The sequence below is a fragment of the Calidris pugnax genome, unplaced genomic scaffold (genome assembly GCF_001431845.1).
Source record: "Calidris pugnax isolate Ruff unplaced genomic scaffold, ASM143184v1 scaffold30, whole genome shotgun sequence".
NCBI classification, from domain to species: domain Eukaryota; kingdom Metazoa; phylum Chordata; class Aves; order Charadriiformes; family Scolopacidae; genus Calidris; species Calidris pugnax.
The window spans coordinates 507,401-527,791 of NW_015090776.1; the positions used below are offsets into that span (position 1 = coordinate 507,401).

At 39.2% G+C, this 20,391-nt stretch overlaps 1 protein-coding gene across 2 annotated transcripts in view; it reads left to right on the forward strand.

The window, feature by feature from the left end:
• Nucleotides 1-20,391, forward strand: part of DHX9 (DEAH (Asp-Glu-Ala-His) box helicase 9) — a 30,659-nt gene that overhangs the window by 2,174 nt on the left and 8,094 nt on the right. Inside the window, exons 3-21 of one of the 2 annotated variants that reach the window (XM_014948275.1) lie at nt 1,229-1,340; nt 1,718-1,830; nt 2,227-2,372; nt 5,633-5,679; nt 6,270-6,403; nt 7,021-7,110; nt 7,209-7,370; nt 8,882-8,959; nt 9,285-9,476; nt 9,972-10,113; nt 11,026-11,108; nt 12,258-12,414; nt 13,067-13,167; nt 13,998-14,211; nt 14,407-14,501; nt 14,611-14,684; nt 15,348-15,500; nt 17,677-17,837; nt 19,734-19,845. In XM_014948275.1, coding sequence (XP_014803761.1) covers nt 1,229-1,340; nt 1,718-1,830; nt 2,227-2,372; nt 5,633-5,679; nt 6,270-6,403; nt 7,021-7,110; nt 7,209-7,370; nt 8,882-8,959; nt 9,285-9,476; nt 9,972-10,113; nt 11,026-11,108; nt 12,258-12,414; nt 13,067-13,167; nt 13,998-14,211; nt 14,407-14,501; nt 14,611-14,684; nt 15,348-15,500; nt 17,677-17,837; nt 19,734-19,845 — 2,366 coding nt within the window. Of the gene's footprint in view, nt 1-1,228; nt 1,341-1,717; nt 1,831-2,226; nt 2,373-3,185; nt 3,204-4,302; nt 4,432-5,632; nt 5,680-6,269; nt 6,404-7,020; nt 7,111-7,208; nt 7,371-8,881; nt 8,960-9,284; nt 9,477-9,971; nt 10,114-11,025; nt 11,109-12,257; nt 12,415-13,066; nt 13,168-13,997; nt 14,212-14,406; nt 14,502-14,610; nt 14,685-15,347; nt 15,501-17,676; nt 17,838-19,733; nt 19,846-20,391 lie in introns of those variants that run through there. The other variant, XM_014948282.1, reaches the window with a different exon arrangement.

The window sequence follows — 20,391 nt, forward strand, 5'->3', positions numbered from 1 at the left end:
TTCATCCCTGGAGTTCAGTTTGGCTTCTTCTGTGAAGAAGACTGAACGTGCAAGATTTTTGCTTGCAGTGCTGGGCGGCTGGAATATGTACAATGGATGTTGTAGGGTGATCTGGGAGAAAAACAGCTGTGTGTAGGTCTGCATAGCTGAGGAGGCTGGGGAGAATTCAGAGTCCCTGCAAGGTGCAGCCTGACTTTAAAAGTGCTGAATAATCACACCTGACACTGGGAGTTGTTTTAAATGCGTGTTATGATACACAATACTATGTTTTTTAAAAAACTAAAATAAAAAAATTAATAAGCACAAACATCTCAAGCCAGATGTTGAAAACTTGGCCTTGTTAAACCATAAAAGCTTTCTGCCTTAGCTCCCCGTGTGTGTAACAGGATCGCTGCTTTTTATGATGTTTTGTGAACCATGTGAGCATCAGCAGTGACTGTGACATAAAAGCTGAGGAGGAGGGTAACTCTGTCCTTACAGCAATTTTAGAGAACAGTCAGTAAGGCATGAAGCTACGTGTTATATGTTGGGAAGAAAGAGTCTTTTTCTAGTGCATTATTAAGAATATATCTGTGTAAGATACATAGTTTGATCAGTGGAAGCAGTGTCCCTGCCTGGTTAGCCCAGGTGAAGCCCTACAGTAACAGCGTTTCTGATGTACCACTCAGTTTCACGGCAATGCAGTGTGCTGCATGGCTGGATCCTGAACTAAATGGGGTAGCACGTCCTGTGTTTGGGATAAACCAGAGGTGGTGTGATCAGTTAGCTAAACATACACATCTCAAAAATGAGAAGAATTCAAATTGTAATGATAAGCTATAATTTTGTCATTTCCTGAAGGTATCAATATTTTCTTACAGCAGTTTTTTTTTATGTGTGTGTTCACAAAGTGTGTTTGAGTTCCCTTGGATATCCGATAGGGACCACTATCTGTTATTTTACCCTGGGTGCTGAAGCAGTTGATTTTATGATGGCTAAACTTCAATAAGTCAGGGCTATTGTTGCTTGGTAATCTTTCTACAGAACACCCCCAAAAAGCCAAATATTCAGCAATCATATTCCTTTCAGGAAAGGAGTGTTACTGTTGGGGGTTACTACTGAGGGTAACTGTTGCATAATGATGCACGATCTCTTTAAACTGCCTGAACAGTTTTCCAGCTAAATAGTAAACAGACTTAATTCTGTCTGAATGTGCTGATATGTCATGTCCCTTCATTCTGTCTCCTAGCCAGCGGCTGGTGATACCCCTGATGGCCATGAAGCAGCTAGAGATGTTACTGGTTCCAGTTCTACTTTGGGTGGACCTCTTCCTCCACATTTGATTCTAGAGGCTGAAATACGTAAGACTGTGAAAACACTAATTTACCTGTAGGTGCATGTAATATATGAATATATAGATTTGGGTGGATTTTGTTTTGGTTTTCTTTTGTCCCAGATAGCATAATTCTGCAGACAGAAGACAGTTAGAAGTCGCTGTAGCTTTGAGGCGGAGGTGTGAATGACTGCATGAGATCTGAGGGTCTGGTCCTCCAGGCAATCCCTCTCCATTGCTAAGAATGTGTTTTGGGGGAAGGTGGAGGTGTGAATGACTGCTTAGATCTGAGGGTCTGGTCCTCTCCTGTTGAGATTGCCAGGCGATACCTCTCCATTGCTAAGAATGTGTTTTGGGGGGAGTTATTTTGTTTCTGTTTGGTTATTTTTATTTTCTGTGTGGTAGGCAATGGCCCAGGTGCAGCCCCTGGCAACTCTGGCAATCGTGGAGCTCAGTGGGATCGGGGTGCAAATTTGAACGATTACTATTCTAAGAAAGACGAGCAAGAAGCGCAGGCGGTAAGTCATTCTATGTAATTCTCCTTAACTTTTGTTCTTAAGTAGGTATCTTTCACCCTTTTGTTTGTTATTAGCATTTATAATCAAGCTTGCGGGTTTTGTTTGATGTTTTGCTCTTGGTTTGAACTTAAGTTGTAGATTTACCTGCTGACTTCTAACAAAGATAATTTGTTTAAACTAAGAATAAAATAAATCACTCTTGATACTGTGAATATCCAATTGGTTTGTATAAACATTTTGTTGTAAAAATAGGGAAATACTGAGGACATTTTGGCATTTTTTGTAATGTCTTAGTTATTTTATAGTATCTAGACAAGTTACTTAAAAGTCTTGTAAGCATGTTTAAAACTGAAATCTACTAGAAACCAGCAAACGATACTTTTTTTCAAATATTAGACCTCGGAGTCAGAAGTGGATTTAAATGCTGATCTTCATGGGAATTGGACCTTGGAAAATGCCAAGGCACGCCTGAACCAGTTTTTCCAAAAGGAGAAGATTCAGGAAGAATATAAATACACTGAAATGGGGCCTGATCACAACAGGTTTGGTAGTTTTAGTCATTTTCTGTGTATGAAGGGTTAGAAATATTTTCAGTGACAGCAGTGTTCTTTACCAGGACCAACAACATCCCTAAATCTTGAAACAGGGTTGTGAGCCTTGGTGCCAGGATCGGAGTGACTCTAAAGAAATTTCTGTCTAATGTTTTTCACAGATGTGCAGCTTTTAAAATGATTGCTGAGCTCTAGTTAGCTGTTGGGGTGTCAGTTTCAGTGGAAAGAACACTCAATTGCTCATGGTAATTGTATGACTGTAGTTGCCTTTGTACATTTTTGAGTAAGTCTTACATTTGCTTACGTAGAAAGAAATGTGCTTTAAGGACATTCTATTTATATTTTTATTATAATTAGCTTTTTTTGGCAGTGGAGTCTCCTACTGCAAAAATTAGTTTGGCAGAATCTTCCTGAAGTTTTAAGGGTCTTAAATTTCAGTTGAAACCAGCTGGATATTAGTCTTTTTTGACTTTCTGCCCGTTCCATCAAAAAATGTACATGTGCTTCTCCCAAACTAAAATAATGCATAACAGATTGTGCATAAAGGATTGATGCTTTTGATTTTTTTTTTACCCCTGTTTGGAACAGTCTTTACAAATCATCAAAGCTTCAGGACATTCTATTATTTCTTGTGAAATGTAATTATGTTTTGTGGTCAGAAACAACAGTCTGCTGCTGCTGGATTCTCATTGTTGGATTTTGGGGGGGGGGGGGGGTCTGAATTATATAAATTTGTTTTCTATGAGAGCTTTTTTTTTCTTTTTTAGAAAGACAAGTGAATTTTATTAGTCTTCCAAGAGAGCCTCACTTGCAGGACTTCTGGTATTCTTTTGTTGTTAAGTCTGACAAGCATTTAGAACATCTGAAATATGTATATTGGTGTCAGAAAGTTCTAAATTCTCATTTAAAAGCTATCTTCAAGTCACTTCATACCCATTTATGTTTCCAAGCAAGGACATTTCTTTCCCTTAAATGAGTAACATAAAAAATTAGTTGGTACAGTACTAGGAATTTTAAATGTGCTAGTTGCAGATGTCATTCTTAAGCACTTCTTTTATTCTAAAACTTGCAGATTATTTGTGCAGCACATTTTGTTAGGCCTTCTGCAGGTAAAAGCATTAAGCCCCATGTATTTAAACGCATATAATCTTGAGCAGAATGATGTGGCCACTGATGACAGTATGTTTCTCAGCCCATTTAGTGTTCTTCCAGAGAGCATTTCAGAGTTTTGTTATTTAATACGTCCAGCAAAGCTTCTGTGAATTGCTCTTGATGAAATAGCAGAAGGGGGAAATAACAATCTGCTGCAATGCATTGGATAGGCATGAAACAATCCTAATGTCTTCTAGCATTCATTGAGAGAGGGCAAACTATTGGATTTAATCCTTTTAGTATACATAGCAGGAGAGGAATAATTTAAGACATCTTTTGAATTTTGAGAACAGTAATTTAGTTGGTTTTTGTTTGTGGGTTTTTTTCTATTATTTTTAAGAAATACCTGTTGCTGTGTATTTTAGCAATCTGATTTTTTTAATTAAATAATGGTCTTTATAATAGAAGTTTCAGTGTTGCTCTCAGACTTCTTAAAGGATAAATGTATTCTTGTTGTCAATTAATCATAGTCACATGGTGTAAGAACTTATTAATAGCTGGATTTGGAAACTTTGCTTTAATCACAACAGGAGAGTATAAGTTGTAAATATAAACATGGCTCTCCTAATACACAAAGTATGACCTAAATACGAAGGGATGGGATGTGGCTTTTCTCACTTGGGATTCCATCAGTAGCGTGGGATGCCTTTGCCTGTTCCTGCTGAAGATGGTAGCAGCGAGCGACACCAAAGATCTGCTGAGGCTGTACTAAAGAATGATGTGAGATTCTGCTGCAAACTGATTTCTGGTGTTGCTGTTCTCCCCGTAGGTGGAGGAGAATGAGATTGAATGCTGACTATAGGCCTGGCTGAGAAACATACTGTCATCGGTGCCTTAGTTGGCTGTTGTGTCCCTGAAAGCCAGTGGCCTTTGACCCATGAAGCCACTGTGCCTGAAGGTCAGTTCACTGGTAGTACAGGAAGGAGTTCTAACTTGAAATTTAAATCCCTCCCTTAACCTTTTTGTGCTTGTTTGTTTACAGCAAGAAATCAAGGACACAGATGCAAGGCTCTGCCTGCAGCTGTGGAAGTACCAAGGCATAGTTTTCAAAGATGATCTCAGTCTGATAAAGCCCAGTCATACATCTTGAATCACATTTGCCAGTTTAAATCTGAACTTGGCTTTTGTTTTTAATCTGTGCAAGTACATGCTTAGGTTTGTCCAGTTTAAATCCTGTCTTATAAGAATTTGGCTTTCGTTTTTAATCTGTGCAAGTACATGCTTAGGTTTGTGATTCTTAAAAACTTGGCTTCCATCATCCTCTGTGGACATAGGTCTTTCTCATTTTTTTAAGCCTAAATTAATATACCAGATGACCTTTAAATGAATTGGTTACATGCCTACTAGGCAAACTATTACATTTGCTGCGCAGAGTTACTTCTGACTATATGCTGTTCCCAGAGTATGGCAAAAAGGGCTTAATGAAAATGGAAGTATTCTGTCTCCTCCTGTGCAGACGTGTTCCGTGGTCTTTGACAAAATGACCTGCTTCAGTTTTGTCCGTGCTCTGAGCTGCCCAAATGTCTGGCAGAAACCTGGGTGGCTGTACTAAGTGTTGTGTCTGAGTTAATAAACCCAGGCTACCAGTGGGTTACATGAGTATAATATGGGAAGCCATTGATGGTACAGTGGGATAATATGTTAAATTAACATGCTGTCTGCTTTATAAATGTTGCCTCTGAGTTAATAAACCCAGGGTAAAAGTGAGTTAAATGAGTATAATATGGGATGCCATTGATGGTACAGTGGGATAATAAGCTAATGTTAAATTAACATGCTGTCTGCTTTATAATTGTTGCCTTAAACTTAGCTCAGAGCATATTTCCTAATAATGTGGCTTTAAATTTCAATGCTGAACGGTGGCATTTGCAGGACTCTTCTTAACAGATCTACTTGTTCTATTGATGGCAAGTCTGTTACCTACTACTTTGGGATTAAAGGGACTAAAAGCAGTAATATTTTTACCTGGGACGTTGCTAAGTTGAGAGTCTTGACTGAAGACACAGGGATCTTTGCCTAGAAAAATTGGAAAAGAGTGGCTATTTTTGCAGTGTCAGCTGTTGATAATTGTCCCTTTGTGTTCGTTCTTCCTCTTACAGAAGCTTTATTGCAGAAATGAACATCTATGTGAAGCAGCTGGGCAGAAGTAAGTGCTCCTATAAATGTTTTTACCTTGACAACAGATATGGGTGTTGGTACAGAGGAACAGGCCATACTCCTGGCTACAGACTTTTGTAGTTATGTGTTGGAGACACTTCCAGAGGGAAGGTTCATGTTTGTTTCCTGATGTGAAATCATGTTTTCTGTGTGCTGTCCATGTTGTGTTTTACTGTGTGTTACGTGCTTCCACTAATCTTTCTTCTCAGCACAAAGAAATGCTCGTGAGAGATGGTAAGTTTTGTTTGTCTTAATTACTTGTTCTTCACATATCTGAGAAATGCAGGTGTCTATTGTCCCAGGTAGTGGGTGTGCTCCCCATACCATACCCATTTATGTGGAGCTTGCCATGAAATTTGTATGATATTGCTGGGTGGTATGGGATAATCATACTTTCTTAGACACTGAATGCAGAAAAAACTTGACAGGAGTTCCCCAGGAAGTCAGTAAGTAACTACACAGTTAGTGTGAGTCAGCTGATAAAGGAATAGTTGGCTTTTATTCTGGATTTATCAAGATTTGAGACTCTGTCCATGAAACCTCACTTGTGTGAATAACTCTGAACTTTGTGTGCTGCAGGGATTTTCAGTCGCGAGCACGGATCGAACAAAAAGCTGGCAGCGCAGTCCTGTGCCCTTTCCTTGGTTAGACAGCTCTACCATCTTGGTGTCATAGAACCTTATTCTGGACAAACAAAGAAAAAAGGAGAATCGGTGAGTTTCGTAGAAAGGTCAGAAATTGTTGCTTGCATTTTAATAACACAAGTTATCTTATAAATGTCTCTTTTCTTATAAAGATGAGCGAGTTAAAGTTTGCTCCGAGTATTTAACAGCTTAAAAGTTAATAATGATTTTGATTCTGTAGACAAGCAACTGTTTCTAGTCTGGCCAATGATTTGGATCAGAAATATAACTTCTTGTGTATGTGAATGGAGAAGTAAACTAGTTTTACAGCGTATTAGATGAAATAGTATTTCTAATAAATGCTTTTTCCAGTATAAATTTTCTAGAATCTTAAAGACTTCTGTTTATGCTATGTACGATTCTTGGCTGTTTGGTTTCATTCTCTGGCATGTTAGCATTTTTTAGGTATTTAGTTGCAAGTTTGGGAATGTTTTGGGAATCTGAAGTACTCTTCAGATTCTTGTTGGTTGAAAAGTTGGCAAAATGTTTCAAAAATGTGAATTTTGAACTGATGGTAGGTACTCTTTGACCTTGTTTCATTAGAAAATATTTGGTGGTTCAGTGTGCTCTCTGGTAGCCTGCGTTTCTGGCTCCTGTTGTCTGTCTTTTTTGCATATATCAATGTGTAGTTTTTAAATGTTTAACAGGTGGAACCCTTTGAGGTGTCGCTGTCTCCTCAGTTAGAGAATCAGCTGCAAAGCATTGTACGGGAACTGTCTCTGGAGATTGTGCCTTTGGTGAGTGTGTGGTTCAGACATTACAGTATTTAACATCAGCCCTGCTTGTTTAATAAAACATTTATCTTTCTTTGCCCACTTTACTTTTGGATTCACAGCCTGAAGATCCCAGTAATCCAGTTGTGATTAACGTTGGAAAGTTGGCCCATTTTGAACCATCACAGAGACAAAATCATATAGGAGTTGTTCCATGGTCACCACCTCATTCCAACTGGAACCCTTGGACCAGCTGCAATATTGATGAGGGTCCTCTGGCCAATGTAAGATAGCTTAAAAAATTGATTTGTTGTTTACTTTCCCCATGCTTTCAGAACTTTTAAATGCTTCTTTCCCCCAGGATTTAAAGTATGAGCTATTCCAAAGGAGGAAACAGTCCACTGATAAAATTTCTCCCCTTCTTGACCTGGAGGGAGGGAGGGAGTCTTTTCATTGGTAGGAGTTCTTTGTATTTGCTTAATGTTTTATTAGGTTCTTGAGCAGCAGTGTCTTGGATGTCCCACATCTTTGCTTTGTTTCACTTTTTGCCTGCTATTGTGCAGCCTATAGAAAGTTATAATCGAAATTACAAGGTAAGTGTATGGACATGTCATTTATAATTCACTAGCTTCTCTTTCTTGTATTTCCATGCTAAGACTTCTCCTGGGAGGAGAAGCTGCTCCAAGCTGGTGTCACTACACAGCCTGTTTGCTTTTTTTTTTTGATCATTTCTAGTCCCATTCAACACAGAACAAATGAAAAGCAGCAATGTGGCATGATAAAATGAGGAAGAAGGGAAGAAATACTAGGCTGCTGTGTTTCGAGGCATAATTTTGGCACTGGTATAATCTGACCAGAAAAGAATTTCAGGTCAACACAGAACAAATGAAAAGCAGCAATGTGGCATGATAAAATGAGGAAGGAGGGAAGAAATACTAGGTTGCCATGTTTCAAGGCATAATTTTGGCAGTGGTATAATCTGACCAGAAAAGAATTTCAGGACAAGAACCTCAGTTTCATACAACAGAACACCAGAGTACTTATGACCAAAATATAATGTAATACCTTTTTTGACAGCATTTTTTTCCATAAATTACATTAATTTAACATTGATCATTATATATTAATTTTAAAAATACAGAACTGATGCAAATTTGAGTGTTGCTACTTAAAATGCATAACCAATATACTTATGGATATTGCAAATTGAGTTGGCTTTAAATCTCATTATGGTTTCTAGGTACTAGTCATGGTGCAGTTTACTTACTTTCAGTAAAACCAATTAGCCCTTTGGTAACAAATTTGAATTTCTTTAACATTCTTTCTTAATTGTAGTACAAGAGTTGCCTGATAAATTTTCCTCTCTGCTCACTTTTGCCTTTTCAGCTCCTGTTCTGCAGGTGGTTATGTGCTTATATTATCTCATTCTGTGCATTAAAAAAACTGCCATCTGAATGATCATCTAGGTATCTCATGGGCTTACTGCTGAATAGAGTGTGTTTTTCAAGCAGTTGAAGTATTTAAATTTAAACATTCATTCTTTTTCAGCATTTTGGGTCTTTCTGAGAAGCTTCTTTGAGGATGGCCATTATTAGTTATCAATAATAACTCACTGGAATGAATGAAATAAAATAGCTCATAGGAATAACAGATTTCAGGGGGTTTATGTAAAGGAAATTATCCTTTACAGATAATTTGTAATCATTACATTGGTGTGAGTGATTTTATACTTGAAGTTATGAGATAGATAAGCAGAGGGGTCAAAAAGCCTCCTAACCATGTCCTGTGTTCACAGCTGACTCCAGAGCAGATAAGCATGGATTTGAAAAGTGATTTCTTGTACCGTTTGGAGCAGGATGAAGAATTGCAAAGGGTAAGTGTGCTTCCTGTGACACACTTTGCTCGTGTCTTTTTATTTTCCAAAAGAGGTTAAATGTATCGCATGCAAAGTGTGTAAGACTGGATTTCAGCAGTAATATGCACCAAGTTTTCCAAAGTGCTGGATGTTACACTGGGATGGATGTGGGCATGTGTTGCACTGTGTAAAGGAAAAGATAAAAAGTATGATTTGTTCTTAACAGTTTTCTTTTGTGTAAGCAAAACCTGTGAAGAACAGTGAGGCAAAGTATGCGTGTGGAGCAAGTTAGGTTGATTTTTTGGAAATGTGCTGGATTTTTATTTATTTTTTTTTTTTCCAGATACAAGAAGAGAGAGAGGCCTTACCTGTGAAGAATTTTGAAAGTGAAATCCTGGATGCAATCCGTCACAATTCTGTTGTTGTAATTCGTGGTGCCACTGGTTGTGGCAAAACCACACAAGTTCCACAGTACATCCTGGATGAATACATCAAAACTGACAGAGCTGCAGAGTGCAACATAGTTGTGACACAGGTGAGGGATGTGTTACAAACACATCTGCCTAAGTTTTGTCATGGGATGCTAGAAATCACCTCATAGGATGTGCTGAGAAATCTGATTGTCATTACAAGACATCATTCATAAAAGCATCTCCTTGGTACTACATGTAGGAGAAACCTCAGCATCTGTGTGTATTTTAATTTGGAGTGTTAATTCATTCATGTATCTGCACTTGGGGTAGTCTGGTTTGTACCTTGCCCAGGTGAAAACTTTTTGGCAGACCGAGGGGAAACAGTTTGGCAAATGCCAGTTGGTAGTTCCTGTATATTTTTATATCCCTCCTCTGTAATTTCGTGTGCCTGATTAACCATTTCAGAAGAAAAAAGCCCGCTGTTACAGATATTACTGTTTAATGGCTACTCTGTAAAGAAATCTTAGGACAGGACACCTCCAGCTTTTATAATTTACTTTCTTGTTTTCAGTGGTGTTCTGATAAACTAAGTTAGAGAAAACTTTTTCATCCCTCAGCCTCGGAGGATTAGCGCGGTGTCTGTAGCGGAGCGCGTGTCATATGAGAGAGGGGAACAACCTGGGCAAAGCTGCGGATACAGCGTGCGGTTTGAATCTGTGCTTCCCCGGCCACATGCCAGCGTGCTGTTCTGCACTGTAGGTCTGTATCCTTTTGCTTATGTTTGGAGCTTATTAATTACTGGTTTGAATTCTTCGAATTAGCAGCAAAAGCAGAAACATAGTTACATTAACATTTTTAGAAAATCTGTTTAAAAGATTAACAGTATTTTATTTTTGATAGAATAAGTTTGCTGACGTGCTGTTGTGCAGAGAAAGATTAATATTGTTACTCAGAAGTATGATAATACAGATCTAATACCACGCAGAAATCTCCTGAAGAGATAAAATTGCCATGTGTTGCTTGTCCTTAAAAGACAGCAGGGGAGGCAGTATTTGGTGGGAAGGAAGAACGAGTCTTTCTAGTAGTAATGCTTTATACCCTCTCCATTGCTTGTACAAATGAAAGTGTGGTGATTAGAGATGGGGCTGTAAGAGGCAAAGCCCTGGAAGAGACTGCCCAGGGAGATACCACGCAGAAATCTCCTGAAGAGATAAAATTGCCATGTGTTGCTTGTCCTTAAAAGACAGCAGGGGAGGCAGTATTTGGTGGGAAGGAAGAACGAGTCTTTCTAGTAGTAATGCTTTATACCCTCTCCATTGCTTGTACAAATGAAAGTGTGGTGATTAGAGATGGGGCTGTAAGAGGCAAAGCCCTGGAAGAGACTGCCCAGGGAGATGGTGGAGTCTCCTTCTCTGGAGACATTCAAAACCCGCCTGGACATGTTCCTGTGCAACCTGCTCTAGGTGACCTGCTTTGGCAGGTGGGTTGGACTAGATGATCTCCAGAGGTCCCTTCCAACCCCATGTGATTCTGTGATTCTGTGAGGTGCTGGGCAGCCTGCACAATTCTTGATTTTTAAACCAGTGCAGCCATTCTTGATGGAATAGGACAGGATGCAGGGAAGACCGAGCTGTTACCTACATGAATGTTTAACTAATATCTCTGTTTAAGGTGTTCTTCTGAGAAAGGTGGAGGCTGGGATCCGTGGCATCAGTCATGTTATTGTTGATGAGATTCATGAGAGAGACATTAACGTGAGTTAGTTGGTGATTACGATCCTATTTCTCTCTCTGCTTCTGTTTTGTTTCACTTATGGATGTGTTCTCATGTCATAGTAAACATGAAAGGAAACTGCATTTTACTAGTTGCCTTATATGTGAGTTTTCCAACTTTGATAAGAAATTATTCTCTTAATGACTCCTTATCTACACATGTGTTCTTGTGTAATAGTAAACGTGAAAGGAAACTGCATTTTACTAGTTGCTTTATATGCGAGTTTTCCAACTTTGATAAGGTTTTTAGAAATTATTCTCTTAATGACTCCTTATCTATTAAAAGAGCAAGGACTTGTGCTTACTTGCTGCCCTATCTCTTGCCTGTTAGGATCTCCTTCTATGTCCTGGTCCTCTCTGGAAAATAGAACCCCATGGTACAAGCACTTTTTGACCAAATGTGGGAGCATGTGGAATGTCACTTTTATTTTGGAATGCTTTTTCTACTAACAATGTTCTACTAACAAAAAGCATTTTGGTATTTACAGAAGCTGCCATCTTGATAGTCGAAGATAGAATTGGGGAGGAATTGTATGTAACTTAAAAAATGGGAAACACTTTCTGTCCCTTTGGTTCTTCCCTATAGTTTTCAGCTTTGCCACACCACGAGTGAGAGAAACTGGGGTTCTGACATACTGTTTGAACTTGTTTTGACAGACCCTGGAGACTCATTTAGATGGAATTGCAGTGCAGGTTTTTCCTGAGTTCTATAGAACTATAAAACTTTGCATACAATTGCACCAAGTCATTCCTATTTGGTTTATGAACTATGGCTACTTTATACATAAACCAAGTTTAAAAGACCTTAGATTGTAATGTATTGTTAGGAAGGCAGCAAACTATTTTTTGAATGGTTTTCTTTAGTTTGATTCATTCTGATAAAAGAGTAACTCTTCTTTACGCTGGAAATCCTAAAATTCACTTACCCCAGGAATTGCAGTATTTGCAAAATAAAGCATTGACAGCTGTTTCTGCTTATAGAATACTGTTGTCATAATTCTTACTTCTCTTGCCCAGCAAAGCTCCAGCTCAATAAATGTGTATGTCTGTGTAATTCCTTCTGGTCTCTTGGGAAGATGTTGTTTCTTATGGGTAGGAAATTAATGATGCTTTTATTCTCTTTATACACAGACTGACTTTCTCTTGGTGGTGCTGAGAGACGTAGTTCAGGCATATCCTGAAATCAGGGTTATCCTCATGTCTGCCACGATCGATACTAGTATGTTTTGTGAATACTTCTTCAACTGTCCTATCATTGAGGTCTTTGGTAGAACCTACCCTGTCCAAGGTAAATCGCTGACTGAACTTTCAGGAACTGCTTTAGTTTTTATTTTATCAGTCGTATGCTTTAAAATTATGGGTGCTGCAAAATAGACATTTCTTTTGGATCATCATGTTCTTACTGATGTTGCTTACCCTGGGCAAAGAAATCACTCAGTCATTTCATAGCACCATTTGGTTTAGAATCACAAAGGTGTAACACAACTACCACCACACCACCCCTTTCCAAAAAAACCCCACAACACAAACGCCCCCCCATCCTAAAGCACCTCCACTTGGGGCAGTTTCCATTGGAAAATGAGGTAGCAGTAGTCAGGGTGTGGTGTTTCTGATCAGTTGTTTGTGATATTAGGAATAATGGAATTAGCTTTAAACCAGCCAGTATTAAAAAAACCTGAACAAACAAAAACCACCCCAAAAACCAAACAGTACAAAATTACGTGGAAGTATATTGAATAGAGGAATAATCATTGGAATAGTGTGGGAATAATTCTCATACCCTAACTGACAGCCAAGCAGTTTTCTTCAATCTTGGCTTCACGCTCTGAAACATCACAGTTATATCAGAAGAATCTCAAGAGAGGATAAATAGAGTTGTGTTCCCTGACACAGGCTTCTAATGGTCCCTCTTGATAACCAATGCTTGCCTCTGCTTGCAGATTATTTTCTGGAAGATTGCATTCAAATGACTCAGTTTGTTCCTCCACCGAAGGAAAAGAAGAAGAAAGAGAAGGATGATGAAGGCGCTGAAGATGATGATGTATGTTTGATGTTTTTAATATGAAAAATTAAGCAGTGCCAGCTAGAACTGTAGCTCAAGTGCAATTCATTTGGCATCGCTGAACTTGAATGTTTTTAACAGCTTTTGTATTTTTAACATCCAAGATTGCTGTTAACTTCAGAAATAGAATTGAATTTTCTCATTGCCCTTGTAAACTGAAGAATTTTTTTTTTTGAAGCTAAAATGCTCATGGTTTGTCAGCCAACTTCTCTTTAAAGATAGAACTGCTTTTAACAGTGAAAATATCAGTGACCTTGGCAGGAGAAATGGATACAGAAATATGAGCTTGGTGATACCTTTTCAGGGTGAAAATTTAGACTCTCTCCCTTCTTTCTCTTGCAGTTGATATTGTTAGTGCTTACATGCATTGTCAAGAATCTATCACTTTTATAATAAAGCTTTTAATTTGTAGGTCTGAAACTACTGTTTAGGTCAGTTATTTGAAATTTTTAAAAAATTACTAGTTTTTCTTGAGAAAAGCATTTTCTTTTGTTTCTTATGACGGTATCCTCATTCATCTGAATGCAGTTTAAATTCGTTTGATAGCTTCCTGTTGCAAATTTGTACTGAGTTATAACTGAATGCAATGGAATTACAGTTCCATTCTTGTATTAGAAAGCTGGGGAAGCAGGGCTTGAGCTGCTCACTAATTGTGAGTCACTCTGTGAGCTGTGCCTGAGGATGGTTTTCCCTACCCACACATTTCATTTTCCTATTTGCCTGGTGAGCCAGTCGCCACAGGTTGAATAAGTTAATTTATATGATTTCTTTTGTGGTTGTATTTATTTATTTTTTATTTTTTTTTGTAGACCAATTGCAACCTTATTTGCAGTGATGAATATGGCCCAGAAACAAAGCACGCCATGGCTCAGCTGAATGAGAAAGAAACTTCTTTTGAACTCATTGAGGCCCTGCTAATTTATATCAAGACCCTGAATGTCCCCGGAGCTGTACTTGTTTTCTTGCCTGGCTGGAACTTGATATATACAATGCAGAAGCATCTAGAAATGAATCCACGCTTTGGTACAAACAACTGTTCTATTATGTTTCATCTCCTTTTCCAAAGGAAACTACTGAATGTGTAAAGATGAGTTAGCTGAGTTGGGAGCGGGATTTCTTTGGCATGAGAATGAACGTGTAGAAATGATTATGGTGTGCAAAGAAAAAAAAGGGGTTTACACAGTAATAGTTACAGACCTTGTTGTATTCATGTTGTAGGAAGCCGCCAGTATCGAATTCTACCTCTGCATTCACAAATTCCTCTGGAGGAACAACGCCGAGTGTTTGATCCTGTGCCTCCTGGAGTAACGAAAGTACGAGTCATATAGTTTATCTTGCAGTAGTTAATGTCGTTTAACTTGCAGTCAATCCTTGACTTTTTCAGACCAAATAGATTTCAATATGCGTTTTCTGTTTTTATAGGTTATTTTATCTACCAGCATCGCGGAGACTAGCATTACCATCAACGATGTGGTCTATGTTATAGACTCCTGCAAGTGAGTTCCTGAAGTAGCTTTTTGTTTTTAAAAATCCTGTTCTTTGGAATGCAAAAAAAAAGGTTTTGCTGAACACACAGAGCTGCCTTGTGTTCCCATAGGCCCGGAGCTGAATTTGAGGACTCTAACTCACTCAAGACAAATTTGCATTGTCTTTAACCATTCAACACAGTTACAAACCACACTGGCATTTCAGTGGGCTGGTTCTGGTCAGCTGCCTTTGCTCTGGCACTATTCATGCGAGGTGTCACTGGGTCTCCATGCATATTTGAAGTATTTTGTCTGCCAAATGAGTATTTCAAACGCTCAGTGTATAACTGGTGGAAAAGAGGAAGATTCTTGTAGTCTGTCATAGATCCTGCCTTGCTATGAATGCTCTCTGAGCACATAGGGATCACATTGATTGCATGGCAGTTTTAAGCTTTTGAGACAGTTGTGAAAACTTCATTCTATGTATAGCTTGGGGCACTGCTTTGTGAAGAGTGTGATGCTTTACCTTCTGGGTAGATGACTAACTATCCAAAGCTTAGCTAATCAAACGGGGGTGGTTTGCTTCTTAAAAACAGTGTGGCTGCAAGGAGTAAAATAAGAACCGATTTGGCAGGACTTAAGATGAGGAACATCTGATCTTAAGGTTGGTTTGGTTTTTTTTTTCTGTAACAGACAAAAAGTGAAGCTGTTCACTGCTCATAATAACATGACAAACTATGCCACAGTCTGGGCATCAAAAACTAATTTGGAGCAGCGGAAAGGAAGAGCTGGACGTGTGCGTGCTGGATTTTGTTTCCATTTGTGCAGCAGAGCTCGATTTGAAAGGTGAGGCTCCACACTTTAAGCATAAAATAACCTCAAAGACTTCTGCCAGAACTGTTGTGTGCTACCTGTGATCAAACTGGGGAATTAAATTCAGGAAACACAGAGAAGAGATGCATGTAGTTAGTTCACACTAGAATTCTTGGCTACATCTTTTGGTTAAACAACAACAAAAAAAAAAAAGACATGCTTTTAGTTATGCTAGGAAGTGGTCAAATAATTTGTGATTTTATTATTAAGAGCTTCACTGCAACCTACAGAGCCTCACAGGAAAAAATAATACTGCTTTGGAATTGAGTCAAGACAGAAAAGAGCTTTGTAATGAGGGTAAGGCTCTAGTCTGCCTTCAAACCTGGCATCTTCACATAATTTTGTCATGAAAGTGGTAAAAAGCAGGAAAGACAAATGTTACTCTTCCCTCCATCCCCCTTTTGTAGCCAGGAAGCCCCTTCTTGGTGCTGAATTGCTGCTCTAGCACCTTCCCTGCTGCTGAAACTTCTGACCTCTTCTATGTGCCAAGCTGTTTCTGAATTACCAGAGCCATGGAAATCTTTTTGCCAGTTGCAGAAATCTAAACAGCTGTTACACTCAGTGTTTGATCTCTCTCATGAAAGTTTCAGTGCTTTTTTCTCACATAGCACTTAGAGCGTAGCTGTGTTTTATGTTCAGCTTTTTGTAGCCTCTGAAAAGCTTTGATCAAAAAACTTGCCTTAAATTGCTCAGATTTATTTAGATCTACTGTCTAGTACAGTGGAGTGATTTTAATTAAGCTTTTTTTGACAGTGAACTGATTTTTTAGGCTACTGAAGTAATCATGGGACTTCATGACTCTAAGGTTACCTTTCCTTCAAAGAATATAAAACCAAAATATATTAGCTCCATGGTGCCTAGGAAGGAAAGAGTGTTTGTGGACTTGTGCAGAGAATCTTTTGAGAGATACTGTCTAACTGTGGTGCCAGCAGGTGGCCAAGAAAGCCAACAGCATCCTGGCCTGTATCAGGAACAGCTTGGCGAGTAGGGCCCAAGAGGTGATTGTCCCCCTGTACTGGGCACTGGTGAGGCCTCACCTTGAGTACTGTGTCCAGTTTTGGGCCCCCTACCATAAAAAAGACACTGAGGTGCTGGAGCGGGTCCAGAGAAGGGCAACAAAGCTGGTGAGGGGTCTGGAGAATAAGTCTTATGAGGAGAGGCTGAGGGAACTGGGGGTATTCAGCCTGGAGAAGAGGAGGCTGAGGGGAGACCTTATTGCTCTCTACAACTCCCTGAAAGGAGGGTGTAGAGAGATGGGGGTTGGTCTCTTCTCCCAAGTTACAGGCGACAGGACAAGAGGAAATGGCCTCAAGTTGCACCAGGGGAGGTTCAGGCTGGATATTAGGAAAAATTTTTTCCCTGAAAGGGTTCTCAGCCATTGGAATGGGCTGCCCAGGGAGGTGGTTGAGGCACCATCCCTGGAGGTGTTCAAAAGACGGGTTGATGTAGTGCTGGGAGGTATGGTTTAGTGATGATGCTCCTTGTTTGTTGGGTGGGTGTCTATTTTTGTCAGTTAGGTTGACGGTTGGACAAGATGATCTTTAAGGTCCCTTCCAACCTAGAAGATTCTGTGATTCTGTGATTCTGAATCTGAATATTTGTCCAAGGTGTTCTGAAACCTTTTCTAGCTGGCTGTTGCTCAGTGCAGTGAGCTCCTGGGAGTTCATATTTCAACCAGCAAGTTAAAGGATCACTAATGATACTGTGCTAAAGACTTCAGAGCTACATCTGTTTTCATCAGGTCTTTTTCCTACCAGAAAAAAACCTTTGTGGTCAGCTCATGCTAGAAACCACGGCAGGTAGTGGTGATGTGAGGGCTGTACCCTCTGTGTGTTTCCATTGTAAATTTACCCTCAGATGAGAATGGAGAAGCACGGGTGATAAATACTGGTAGAAGAGCCCAAGTTACAGGAGCTCAGTGGGATTTGATGGGTTGGCTGGGAGGCAGTGTTTGCTTTGGAGAGCAGTAGTATATGCTGATGGAATGAGCCATGATGGTGATCAAAGCCTGCCTTCAGAAAAATGTGGGCTTTTTTGTTCTCTTCTCATTCCAGGCTTCAAACTCACATGACGCCCGAAATGTTTCGAACGCCGCTTCATGAAATTGCCTTGAGCATCAAATTGCTTTCTTGTTCTCTTCTCATTCCAGACTTCAAACTCATATGACGCCCGAAATGTTTCGAACACCACTTCATGAAATTGCCTTGAGCATCAAATTGCTGCGGCTGGGAGGAATTGGTCAATTTTTGGCCAAAGCAATTGAACCACCCCCTTTGGATGCAGTGATTGAAGCAGAACGAACACTAAGAGGTATCCTTGTTTGTCCACAAGATTGTACTGTTAATGGAGCTGACTCCGAGTGATTTCCTATGTATAATGTCTAACTTCCAAACTGCTTTACCATCCCTGGTTGGGCTGTGTCGTAGCCTGCTGTCTGAAACAGCAAGGTGTTTCCTGGCTGCATCGTGTGGGTGGCAGTGTCTTTTGCAGCTGAAGAAATACTTGAGTTCCCAAGTGGATTGTCATTCCTTTAAGAAACTCGAGCCTTCAAACTGAAGGCTTGTTTTGTTGTTTTACCAGTAACATGCTAGCTTCCAGCTTCCTGTTTTCCAGCTGTGTATGACATAGACTCAGTCCAGTGCCTAAGGCATTTACAACACTACTATAAAAGTGCTGAAAAAGAGAGGTTAGGAGTCTGTTGTGTAATTACTGCTTTGGACAGTTTGCTGACCCAAGATCTCAGTATTTCGTCAAGTAATCAAATCACCAGTTTTTGAACATGCAACCATCAATTTACTTCTAAAGCAGGAGAACCTGAGGGGTGTGTTAAGCTGTCTCCCCAGTTTCTTCAAGGAACAGGGAGCAGGGAGGAACCCTAAATTTATGCTTTAGATTCAAAGCAGTAATCTCAAACCTCAGCATGCTTTGCAAATGTCACTCACTAAGCCCTTCTTAAAATTTCTGAGAACTAAAATATCTATTTGATTGTTAATTTTATGAAAAAATGGTGTGACAGGCCTACATTGCTTGTGTAAGAAGGGAGACCAGAATGAAAAACATAGCTAGGGATATGTATTCAAGTTTAATGACTTTCTGATCTAAAAGTTGTTAGTGCTTTTCTTCTGCTGCAGATAGGAAATGCAAAGCCAGGGGAAAAAGCAAATGTTTTCATCTTTACACCAAATAGATGTTTCTGCATGTGCCTCCACCTGGATGACCTGTGATTTTTTTCAATGTGTATGTACAACTAGTATGTTTTTAGGATGGTAAGACATGCTATTCTTCAAAATATTCTTTAGGCTTTTGAGTTTAATAGATACGAAGAAAAAATGGATTTGATAGTGGCTAAGGGGTCCTTTATTTGTTCACTTCCCCATTTAATTGCTGAGGCTACAAAGCCTTTTTTTTTTTTTAATGTAAAGCTTTTAGTTATGCTGAAGTTTCCCAAAGTACTCTGTAAATAGAGGATGTGATCTATAAGTTTGTGCTTTTCGTTTATATCTTAAAGGGGTTTTTAAAGATCATACTTCTATTATTTTTCTTTGTAATGCAAACTTAAAAATAGTTTTATGGAGTAGAGATTAATGGTTATGGCCAAAGGGCCGGAAAGATGAGGAGACTCAGGAGCCCCTTCAGACTCTACAGGAAACAGCCATAGAGACTTGTTTGACTTTATTATTGACAACAGTTTGATAGCTTCAAGGATGAGCTTAGGTCATAGTTGGTAGGTAATGGAAGGAGAGAAGGGAAGGCAAAGCCTTGTGGAAGAGAGTTTGTGGTGGTCTCTTTTTGATGAACAGAGGGTTCTGTGATTTGGCAATTGCAATGAAGACTACAGTTGACTGCGATAGGGCTGCTTTGGTTTTCGTGAGCCAGAAATTAGGTTAGATTAATTAGATCAAATATAGGGACTTGAAAAAAGTTTAATAGTGCTTGGTCCAGAAGTAGACTAAAAAGAAATGAAAGAATATGTCTAATTAAATAGTAATTATTTGTGGGGGAGGTAGTAAAGCATCTGTAAAGCTAAAGTAGAATTTATTTGACCTCAGACGAGTTTTGAAAATCAGGTTGGCCATTTTGTAAGCAACATTAAACTTAAATATAGGTGGAGTTCCTTTTAAACACAATTATTAAAATTCTGAATTTCTTATAGAAGGATTTCTGGGATTAGCTAACCATCTTTGATAATAAGAGATCTTGTTTCAGAGCTTGATGCCCTGGATTCCAATGATGAGTTGACACCTCTTGGAAGAATCCTAGCCAAACTTCCCATTGAACCTCGTCTTGGCAAGATGATGATAATGGGCTGTATTTTTCAGTAAGTTTTAGTAAGTCTCAGTGGTCTTTTTCTTGTTTCTCTGAGTTCCTGAGCCTCTAGACATACACTCTACCAAGAGACAAAACAATATATCTAGACGAGTGATAAATGCTACAACTGGGGATAGGAATCTGAATATTCATGAGGGCAGAAGATAGGTAATTTACAATATAGGGAATAAAGTAGTCATAAAATTCAGAGTTCACTCTAAGGGACCACTAGAAGCTGAATACTTGCAAATACTTACAAAGGAGTGGGACTGTAAATACTTCAGTTTAGCAATGAGCTAGAGGTGGGGAGATGTGAAATTTGACGCCTAGATAAGAAGAAAAGTGAAGCCACAGGTTTTGCTTTAGCAGAAGTAAAGATCTGTTGTTTGTAACTGTGATGGCTGTAGAGTCCTTTTCACTAGAAGAAGATGGTGTATGGATTGATGGAGTATGGATTGACAGAGTGAAGATAGACAAAGGGCTTGTGAACACTTGCTGTTGTGAAAGTACTGGAATTGGAGCTAATTTAACATTCACTTCTGGGGAAGTATTTCTG